This window comes from Psammomys obesus, unplaced genomic scaffold (assembly GCF_907164565.1).
Source record: "Psammomys obesus unplaced genomic scaffold, mPsaObe1.curated_primary_1811, whole genome shotgun sequence".
In the NCBI taxonomy this organism is placed as follows: Eukaryota; Metazoa; Chordata; class Mammalia; order Rodentia; family Muridae; genus Psammomys; species Psammomys obesus.
This window is the reverse complement of record NW_026590767.1, coordinates 5,231,752-5,243,078: the sequence shown is the minus strand read 5'-3', so window position 1 is coordinate 5,243,078 and position 11,327 is coordinate 5,231,752. Positions and strand designations below refer to the sequence as shown.

At 45.0% G+C, this 11,327-nt stretch overlaps 1 protein-coding gene across 1 annotated transcript in view; it reads left to right on the top strand.

Annotated features, from left to right (window-relative positions):
• The window catches only part of Adam12 (ADAM metallopeptidase domain 12), a 256,510-nt gene that overhangs the window by 140,924 nt on the left and 104,259 nt on the right, over positions 1 to 11,327 (top strand). Inside the window, exon 4 of the mRNA XM_055608905.1 lies at positions 10,862 to 10,938. Within this exon, the coding sequence (XP_055464880.1) occupies positions 10,862 to 10,938 (77 nt within the window). The remainder of the gene's footprint in view (positions 1 to 10,861; positions 10,939 to 11,327) is intronic.

The following is an 11,327-nucleotide window of genomic DNA, read 5'->3' as shown; positions in this document are numbered from 1 at the left end:
AGAAAGAAAGAAAGAAAGAAAGAAAGAAAGAAAGAAAGAAAGAAAGAAAGAAAGAAAGAAAGAGGAAGGGAGGAAAAGAGAAAAAGAGAGAGAAGAAAGATTAAAACTGTTAACATTAGCTAAGGTAAAAGAGAAATTTAAACATATGCATAAACCAAATCTAAGAATGGTATTTTTTAAGCTAGGCATAGTGGCACATGTCAGTACTCCCAGAAGTTAGGTAGTGGTAGCAGGAGGTAAGATTTCAAAGCCAGCTTAGGCCACATAGAATCCAGACTCAGGTACATAGGACCCTGTCCCAAAATAACCAAAACAAAATTATAATGTTTTTTTTTAAAATCCACCTACATAAATGGCATCAAGCCCAGATGGTTTTGACAAGTGAGTTCTGCCATACCCATAAGAGATAAATGGTCCTGATAATATTAGACAATTTGAACAGGAAGTACTACCATATAAAATGGGTATTATGAAATGGGTCTTATAAGCTAGTGTTGATTAGGAACACAGTTGTAAATATCCTAAATAAGTTATATCTAATTCCTGCCTAGCACATGTTTTTCAACTTCCTTTAGAGAAATGCAAGGATAGCTCAATATTTATAATTCTAACAGCATAGTTTATTACATTAGTAGCTTCAGATTAAGAGTATTATATTTATTTTTCTCCTCCTTTAGTCTCTACTCTCTCTTGTACAGCTTGAATGGGTTGGAATGTTTCTGACACCACTCTCTGATTCCGTAGAACCTTACTTGGCCTCTTGTGGATAGCAGTTTTCAGAAAGTGACTCACCTGATCAATATAGTGTCACCATCTACAAGTCATTCACCCTCCCATTTGCTTGTTTGGGGCGGAATAATGTTGAATAAAATACATTCATCAGCACATAAGTTGCTATATTAATTTAACCAGCAGAATTAGACTAAAGCATGCTAGCAAGTTTCATTCACCAGACATACCTCCACAAATTAGGCTAAAAAGCTGAGGCATTTAAAAATAAAAATAAAAACGAACATATAAAAATATTTTAAATATATTTACTTCGATAAAGTAAAATAAAATAAAATCTATTTACTACAAAAACACTTAATATATGATAAAATATGTACAAATTACTATTTAACATTGACTATGGGAGGCTGATTCAGTAAGGGAGGGAGGAATGTTTGATATATCTTCACAAATGAGTAAAGGCCAGTAGAAGGGATGTGAATCCTTTAATAGTGAGGTGTGTGTGGGCTTGGACATCGAAAGTTTAGTAGTCACAGAAGATGTTCATATGGTCCAGGTCTGTGCCATCCAAAGGGACTCAGGGACAACGTGAGAAATTCTGGTAGATGGAAAACGAGACATGCTCAGGGTAGGGGACTGCAGTTGATGCAGCTTTTCCTGGTAGAAACTGGCAGGTGATGGCAAAAGGGACAGATAATAAGAGCAAAAGGATACCTGGTGAGGGGCATTTTGTCAATGGGGCTTTCCTTTCCATATGGTCACAGATGGAAAAGGGGGGTCCTCTATGGTACCATTAGGCAGAGAGAGCAACAAGCCCTAAGGTTGTCTGTGTTGGTTCTGAATGGAGCAGTAGGCGAAGGAGTCAGTGGACTGTTGGATATGTGTATAGACAACAGGAGGAATATTAGAGGTAGGACCTGAGGGTCAGCCCCATATATAGGCACAGTGCTTAAATTTACATCTTCTGTATGTTTGTCTGACTATCTTATTTGGAATATGTCTCAGATATACCCCTCATGCTATTTCTATTATATAAACTCTTATCCCAAAGAGAAACAGCAAAGGAAGAGCCTTGAAAGGCTGTTTCTCCAACTTCACAATGATGAAGGATGTTCTTCTAACATGTATTGATCTAGAATATGTCGGGTACATGTCCATAGTTATAGCTTTATACTGTCTCCATCTCCCTTACTGATACACACACACACATACACACACACACACACACACACACACACACACACAGAGTAAGAAAAATGTACAAATTCAGGACCGCATACTAGAGGGCCCAACAGCTGCCAGTTCAGGTTTGGACTTGTACCACAAAGCTAAAGGCTACAAATCCAGACCTCCTAGAAAATAACTGGGATGGAAGGTTCCAGAACTTTAATAGTCATCACCTCCATGGGCTCTGTACTCCTCTGCATTTTCATTGGTGTGTTTATAGGGCAAGGCACTTGCTCCTTCTCTTCTCACTTTCCCAGGAGGTGATTGGGTAGAAAGGTCTGTCCCCAGGATGAGTCCAAAGGCTGGAAAAGGGTGAGGGCGTAGAAATTACTAGACGTTTCACTTCTGCCCAGACCAGCATCCCTCAATACTATACCAGAAGGCATTTTTCAAACGTTGATACTGTAGTTTAATCTTCAGCTGACTGGATGAATCTGTCTTTAGTAGGTGAAGCAACTAAAAGTGGGCTGGCCACCTCTCTCAGAAAAAAACAGCACATTCACATTCCTAATTATGAAAAGAACATGCTCTCTCTTCACCCATCGGTCACCTTCCCCAGGTCCTTTATGAACACATCATATTTCACGATACCATGGCCAAATATCTGACAAGAAACAAGGAAGCAGGATTTATTTGGCTTGTGGTTTACAGATACAGTCCACCATGGCCCCAGAGACAGAGGCACCAGGAATGTGATGGCAGCATGATTAAAGTCCCTTGCCTCTCTACATCTACACAGAACAGGAAGCAGAGGGAGAGATCCTGCAGAAGTGGAGTAGTAGCCCCTAAGGCCCACTCCCTAGTGACTCACTTCCCCCAGCTAGGCCCTGCCCCCTAAAGGGTTCATGGCCTTACAAAACAGCACCACCAGCTGAAAACCAAGTTTTTAAACACATGGCGGAAATTTCTACTCAAGTGCTGACACTCTGATCATGCCAACCAAATCATTGGCCGTGATATGATAAGGAGCCAAAGAGCTAGCTCCCTGTATAGAAACTTGGCCTAGCATCTGGACCTTGTAGGGCTATTGATGAGGAATCAAATAGAGCCTTGGAAGTTTGATTCCTGTTGATTCAGACTGAAAAGCAAAGGGGAACTGGCTGACTCATCTTTCTGCCTCTTATAATCAGCCCATGATGGGTCAGCCTAAAGTTACATGTGGAGTGAGAACCACTTGGCTGGATTGCTTTTGTTGTTTTTAATAAAACAACAATTAGGGTAAGTTGCTTAACTCAGAGCAGTGGCTGCATTTGACTCTGGAATCAATCTCCCATGTCTCCTCTCCAAGACGAAGTGTAGGACCTTGTCCTTTGCCGGCCACGTCTAAGGAAGAATTATCTTTATGCTGTCCCTTCTAATAAGGCCTGTGGGTGACCACAGGCATGCCATGTGGGCTACTCACGTTCCCCCCAAAAGCCCTGGGGAGACTGGAGTAGCCAGCCAACCTTCCCAGTGCTTGCAGTGTTTGGTAGAAATGTATCTGTCTGTCACATACATGTTGACTGGACAGCTACATGGGCCATGCACTGCGCGTACCACTGAGAATGCAGCAGGGATTAGATAAAGGTGAGGAGACTCAGCAGAAAGAAAGGAGGAGACTGGCATGGGTCCAACCACATCTGGTCTGAGGGGTCAGGGAAGGATGCATGGAAGAAAGAACATGTGGACCAAAATTTGAAGCTAGACAAGGCATGGACCCAGGGTCAGGAGAAGGAAAATATTCCAGCACGCTACTATAGAGTTTTTCCAGGGAAGGTCAGGGAAGGGAAGTATGCAAAAGTGACAAAGGTCAGAGTGACTTGGAGACCAAAGAATGTTTGGAAACCATTAAAATGTCCCTTTAATGTGTGTCATGGGCATGTTGGGGTTCTGGGGGCATGGGAGAGGCTATGGCAGGAACAGCCAAGTGGTTCTCCTGGATGAGCTGGAAGTCAGACAGACAGTTTCTGCTGTAACGACCACGTCTATAGAGATGGAGAGGAGGCAAGAGGAGTGAGCATATAGCTATGAGGACTACGCCAAAAGGTCACACATGTCAAACGTGTTTTCAGTGGGGAAAAGCTTTAAAAGTCTTTGCTGAGAGACATCAGGTAGGGCCAGCCAGTGTTAGCTTAAACTGGACTGTCAAGGAAGTGATGGAAAGCATCAGAAGCAGTATTTGGGAGGCATCCTATCCGTTTCCATGGCAACTGATGTCTGTGGAACAGGAGTGAAGTCTTCAGCATTTGGTTTGGATTAGTATAGTGAGCAAATGGGACCTAGGGAATCGTCCACAATGTACTATAGCTAGAGGGCACCTGAGAAGGCAGGATGGCACTGCAGGAGAGAGAAAAGTCAGAGAGTGCCCACAGGCCACACATGCACCACAGTAAGCAAACATACAGAGACAGTCAGATGTACTGCATTTCCACACACCCCTCTCCATACATGGCTATCCTCCAGCATTTCCAGTTGCCCCATCTCTGATAGCTGTTCTCTCACCAAAGAAAACCTTTAACACTAACCCATGCCCTAGTCTTGTTGACAAAGTACAACCCCAGAAATAAAGAGTCTGGAATAAGAAGCCAGAAGCATCTCTAGAGGGTCACCAAGTATGTGGCTGTGAAGCCCACCCTCGCCTAGCTCAGTGAGGTCTTGGTGTATGCTGGTGATGTTGCAGAAAGGAAGAGGACACAGCCTTATCCTGAAGAAAGATACAGGCTGACCAAAAGTGACACAATATGCCTAGAACAAGGACATTGTGGGAGTTTCTACATTGGTTTTCATCCAAATGGTTCTCCTGCATGAGCCATTTGCAGGCTGTGGTGGCCTTCCTGCTCTAAAGGTATCAGCATTTGTAGGATGGGCCTACAGTTTAGGCACAGCAGCTATAGGACTTAGGAGAGCAGCCATGTCACTCTAACTGGGTCCAAATCCCAGCTTGGCTGGAGTGCTGCACCAGACATGCAGTGTGGAGGTGAAGCCACAGACACAAGTCAGGCCTTTGGGAAAGTCAGCCAGCCACCATAGTCACAATCACAGCAGTCCTCAACTATATTATGCCCTAAGTCCCTTCTGAAATCCCTCTAAGATCTTATGGGTAGACAAGAATGGATGGCAGATGGAGTGGGAACATGAGTGCTTCAGGAACTATTGAGGCTGTGAGTCTCCCTCAAAAGCAGCTGGCACTGAAAGTCCTCTAACTCTGCCCACCCCACATCCCATCCCCCCCTGGTGTCTACACAAAACCCCTCCCCACTTCTAAGAAGATCTGGAGCTGGACCTTCGAAATGAATGGAAGTGTGTAAGTCAAGGGTGCTCCCTTCTCTCCAGCAGGTCAGTTTTTTCACCTTCCTCTATTCATTTATCCCGTAAAAATATGATGAGTGAGAAGGCAGCATGGGAGAATAGTAGGCGGGCAAAAGCATACAATGTAGTTGACTTGAGCAAATGCTTTCTTTGGATATTTGTGAAAATGCCTCACATCTTACAGAATACTTCCCCATGCTATGTTTCTTGGATTCCTAGAACCCTGAGCTATTAAGAGCCACTCCATTTTACAGATGAAGCAATGAGACTCGCCTCTGTGGCATCATGGTCACAGTTTCTGGACTTGACTTGTCAGGAGGTTGCAATGAACAGGAGCATGATCCCCCTCATCCTCCCACACAGAGTCCAGCATGGCTGAGTAACTATAGTGGACCCTGAGGTTAGGCCTGAACATTCAGTCAACAGACATGGTTCTTGTTAGAGCTTGGCAGCAGAGACAGTCCTGTGATGATGGGCATGCCCACTGTCTTCTCAACAATCGCATCCTGTACACACATACATACTCAGGGCTAAGCGTAGGGCAGACAGCCCTGCCAACACCCAGACTTCAAACTCACCATTCCCTTTTCTTGAGGCTTGTGCTCTTGTTGGGGTTTGATGTTCTGTACGAGTGAATAGAAGCCTGGCCTATTAAAATGTGCATGCATACTCACAGACCACATTCATGCATTCCCACCCCTCTTTGGAAGTGAGTCCTTTCTTCTGTGATCCCATAAGTGACCTCATGGTAAGACCCTGCAACAGAGTATGGAGGGCAAGCCTCCTTTTGTCACAAAAGGAGAGGCTCGTGAGGGTGCAGGACACATGTCCCTAGCAGTGAAGCTTCCCTAGTGGGAAGCCTTCCTGGAGAGGAGGGGCCTGGCTTTATGGTCCTGCCCTGCCATCGGCCACCTCTGTGACCATTAATGGCAGTTTAACAATCATGACCTCAGCTTCCATATCCTTTGGGCAAAAAACCTAGCTGGAAGAGCAAGGTTGGCCTTAGATGGCCCCAAACTTCCTTCCAGCTGAAAACATCTTGCCTTCACGCATTGAATCCAAGGGGTTCACCGTGTTGCCTATGGCAGAGATGGCCCAGGCCCTTGGGAGCACATTGAAAACTCCCAGACTCTATCTGCTAGAAGTTCTTTTAAATCTCAAGGTCAGAGCACTTTTGCTACCACTTCAGCATACAAATTCCTTTTGCTCCTAGTCCACAGAGAAAGGGGTAGCAGGAGTTTGATTTGACTTCCCGCAGGGCATGGAGTTGAGGGCTACCAATTTTCAGGTTCAAGAGTTGTTACTCCAGCTTCCTGTTACCCACCATTAGATTTGATTGATAGTATTAAACAGAAGGAAAACGGTATTTTACTGGAGTGGGGAAATGCATTCGGTTAAATAATAAGTATATAAAATGCGCAGTTAGAGCTTTTGTGAAGGGAGAGATGTAATTTTGTGGTCGTGCATGTTCAGGACTCTCTTCCACATGGTTTTTTTTTTTTTTTTTTTTTTTTTTTGGGAGAAGTAGAATGCATTGGATCAGCAGAATGAAGCAAAGACAATGGTCCTAAGACCATTCAGAACATCTTTAGAGTCAGGAGGCTGTGCAGTTTGATGCTTTGGAGGCAGTCAGAAAGAGGAGGGGATTGAGGGCTGGGAAAGGCTGTACAAAGACCAGGAACCACAGATACCCAGCAAGGGCCACTGTGGTCATACAGACCCAGGGTTCTCTGGGTTGGGCACAGGTCTTCTTTGAACACTTGGTGCCTGTCATGTCTCCTTCTGTGTGACACATCCAGAACCCATGGGCTAAGTGTTCATGAGCCCAGAAGATCTGATTGGTACCTGCATCTGAGCATCATCACATAGGGACCACCTGACCTCAGATACAGGCACACACTGGCCTGTGGACCAGAGTGGGTTTTGCTGCTCTCTGATCATGGTCCTACCTGTAAAGACCCCTTAGCCTCTGACCTGCCTTAGGAGTCAGCATCCCAGTAGGGTCAGAAACATATCTCTGCCAATTCCGTAATCCAGTTTCTCAACCAATAATGTAATACATGGAGGGCTCAACTTTGTCTTTCTGAGTCATGAAATTATCCAGACGGTGACTCATAGCATCATCAAAATGAAATCATGTTCATTTATATGTGGTGAGTCATGTTGAAAAAAAAAAACTAAATTTCAGGAAACTGGCATTGTCTGGGAGAATCTAGTGACTGTGTTTTGCAGTCTGAGAGATTAATCCCTGTCAGGAGAGTGAGCAAGTGGCTTGGGAGCCGTCTAACAGGTAAATTGAGAAATAAGTTGTGAGCCCTTGTGACAACGAAGATGGGTAGGGATGTTGACTTCAGGGAATGGTTTATGAGCACTAAGCTCCACTTCCCCTGCTTTATAAAAGCAATATTTCAAGTTATTGAACTGGAAATTAATCTGATACTAATTTGTTCTCAGCTCATGCTTTAATGAGCTTGTATTCCTGTGTATTTAATTAGAAAGTACACTTGATAAATAATCCATTAACAACAGAGCCTGAGAACAAATGAGTTTCAAATTTCAGAAGTCAGTAATTATTGTCACTATTTGGATGTTCACCCCCTCCCCCCAAATGAAGGAAACTCTACCATAGATCTCAAAGGTCAGCCCTGTCCTACTCAGCGTCATCTTCGGCTTTGGCATGTCTGCAGGTGCCCAGGGCTAGAATCCCCCAGCCTGTATACCACAGCCTGGGAGGGGACCAAGATCTCCCTGATGCCATGAAGTATTTCAGTTCAGTTAAATGTGCCCCTTGTGGCAAGCAAGTTTTTTACATGACTCCTGAAAGAGAGAGAGAGGAGCAGAACAAAGCCATTCAAAACCTATATACTCCCTTCCTGATGTTCTACTAGACATCTGATGTGGCTGGCTAGACAGCCACAGCCCCTTTCCGTCCCCCAGGTGTCTTGGACTAAACCACCGCTTGCTGATGAGGACAGCCTCATGGAAGAGAGACGGACCACAAGGCACTCCGCACTCCTAAATGTGCTGCCCTGAACTGTGTGCTCACCTCTAGGACCCACTGCCTCCACAGTTTTCCATCTGCGGGTCATTTCTTCTCCGGTCCTGGCCTCTGGACACCAGCTGTCCACACTGCAGTGTGTGCAGTGCAATCCTCTTCGGCAAGAAAAAGAAAGCAGAGCGGAACCTGGAAAGCATTACACTGCATGAAGGAAGCCAGGCACGGGGCCACGAGTTGCAGGCTTCTATTTGCATCAAACAAACAGAGCAAGCAAATCCACAGAGACAGAAGGTGGACCAGCGGTTGCCAAGGGTGGTGAGGCGAGCCTGCTGCCCCAGATGTCTCTGTGCAGTCATTAAAGTGCTCCTGAATTAGATAGTGGTGATCGTTGTGCATCCTTATGCATTTCAGTGATGAAGGACTTTCAGGTACTCTGTGTACTCTTAAAAAAAAAAAAAAAAAAAAAAAAAACCACCATAAAACCATAAAATGCTGACATGGTGTGCTTTAAAATAGTGAAATGCGTAGCGTGGGAATTTAATCTTAATTTGAAAAGAGAATTAGCTCTGCAGGGTATGCTGTTGTCATGTAAAACATTTGTAATTAAAAGAGTAGTATTGGCTTAGCAGTGGACTGTTGAGCATTCCTCAGTGGACTATGAAACAGAGGCGAACCATAGACATACCCTGAGTATTCCCACATGCTATGATTTGAATGTCTCACATGCTTGAACACTCCGTCCCCAACTGGTGGCACTATTGGCTGGAGGGTAGCACCTTTAGATGTGAGGCTTTGTAGGAGGGAGTGGGTCACTGGGGTTGGGCCACTCTCTGTTTTTTGGTTGTCACATGTGGGCAAGGAGCTTCCCATTCCCACGCCAAGAACTTCGCCATGTCTTCTCTGCCACGATGAAATCCTTCTTCCTTGGAGTTGTTTCTATCAGGCATCACAGAAACAAGAAGAGTCACAAACACAGCACATGACAGAGTGTCAGGGAGAAAACTGATGAGCAGTGATGAATGATGGCTGCTCTTAGTTCATAGGGCACCTTGTATAGCAGCCCTGTACTTCCAGGTCATAAATAAATACTGGGCAGAATAAAGAGCTCCTCTCACGACTATGTAAACAGAAGAAAATAAAAGGCATGTACCCGTGACCTCAAAGAAAACTGCCTTTAGTAATACAGAAAAATTGTGGGGCAGAAGAGACTCAAATTTATAAAGCAAAAAACTGAGAAATAATGGTCAGGTTAAAAAAAGTTTTCTTACACAATAAAGGGGGTAAAATATTAACATCTTGAATCTATATAAAGGACTCTAAAATCAGTAAGAAAAGTTCCAACAGAGCAACCTGTCTCCCTGCAGCCCTCATCTCCCTTCATCCTTTGCCTTTCCCATGACCCAAGAATTTGATCCTCATGTTGTTGAGATGAGATTATCTCAGCCAATTTCTCATGATGTCATGGGTTTCCCTTTGTCACTGAAACTACCTGGTCTTGTTTGTTTTTAAATGATTGTGGGGTGTGTGTGTGTGTGTGTGTGTGTGAGAGAGAGAGAGAGAGAGAGAGAGAGAGAGAGAGAGAGAGAGAGAATGCATGTGCGCAGGTGCTCTGGAACTGAATTGCAGATAGTTGTGAGGTGCCCAACCCCGTACTGGGAGCCATTCCTATGTCCTCTGGAAGAACAGCAAATGCTCTTAGCCACTGAGCCATCTGTCTAGCCCGAGTCATTTTTCTTAGGAAAGTGGAAAGAGTCTTTGTGAGTGACTGTCACCACCAGGAGTAAGGCACCTGTGAGCTGACAAGAGCATGACAGAGACAGGCTGAAACCCAATTGTCCCTTAGAAGAGGTGGTCTCTTTCCTACAAACAGCCAGCATTCTGCTGGCTTTATGAAGGCCTGGGTGAGGAGCGCTGAGTATGAGTGCCCATTCCTTGCCAATCAGCTGCTTAATGGGAGCTGTGACTCAACATTTTTTCAACAGCACAGTTAACCTTGAATCTGGGCAGTTGTCTGTCTTCCTAGAAGGCATCTGTTCTGCCCTTCCTTTTTCAAATGCTGTAGGTATTCAACAGGGATTTTTTTTTTTCCTTTTGGGACCTCCTTCAGTGACCTTCCCGCTGAGCTGGATGTAGGTTACTCTGTGAGATCTCTTCCTTCATTTCCTCACAGGCCCCTTCTGCTCTGCTGTTTTCCTAAGCCATCCATTCAGGCCTGGTTTTATTGCCTTTCACAGTGTGCTTAAATACCCCATCCGTTTCCTCATCTCATTACTGGAGACAATTTACATGAGGGTAAACCAAGGATGTCAGTGTGATTTGTTCTGCTGATGCATTTTATACTACAGTGGCCATCAAGGCTTTCCTGGGGGAGGGAGGAGAGGCAGGTGACAGAGAGGTGAGCGTGGAGGCCAATCGGGCATATCAAAACCCTACTGATAATCTCTAAGCAGATCTGATATTCTCACTGACCATAGACTCTGGCCAGTCACATCAGGCTTAGCATTGATCAGTAAGATTACTATATAACACAGTGTGACATGTCCTATGGCTAAGGCAAGGGGAGGGGATTAGAGGAAGCTGGGTTATTCTGATTGATTTCCCCTTGCTCCCTTCCAGGATCATTGCTACTACCATGGACATGTGCAAGGAGATGCTGCATCCGTGGTCAGCCTCAGCACTTGCTCTGGTCTCAGGTAGGTGGATGTGACCATAGGAATGCCTATTTAGCTGCCCATGGACCGCCTCTGTCTCTGCACTCATTCAAAGGCCCTGAGAGCAGACGCTGTGGTCTCAGCACAGGTGCTCCTCAACCTGAGCAACAACACAGCCGACCCAGAATCTTAGCTTCTCCTTCAGTTTTCCCCTCTTTAAATTTTGTTCTCAGACTGGGTGTTGGGTTAGGGGCCTGAGAACCACAGAACTGGCTGAGTTTCAGCACCCAAGCACAGCCTGGGGCTGGGGCTATGGCTCAGTGGTAAAAATGCCTAGCTAGACAAAGCCACAGATCCAGCCTCCAACACCACCAGAAAGTGAAAACACACACACACACACACACACACACACACACACACACACACACACA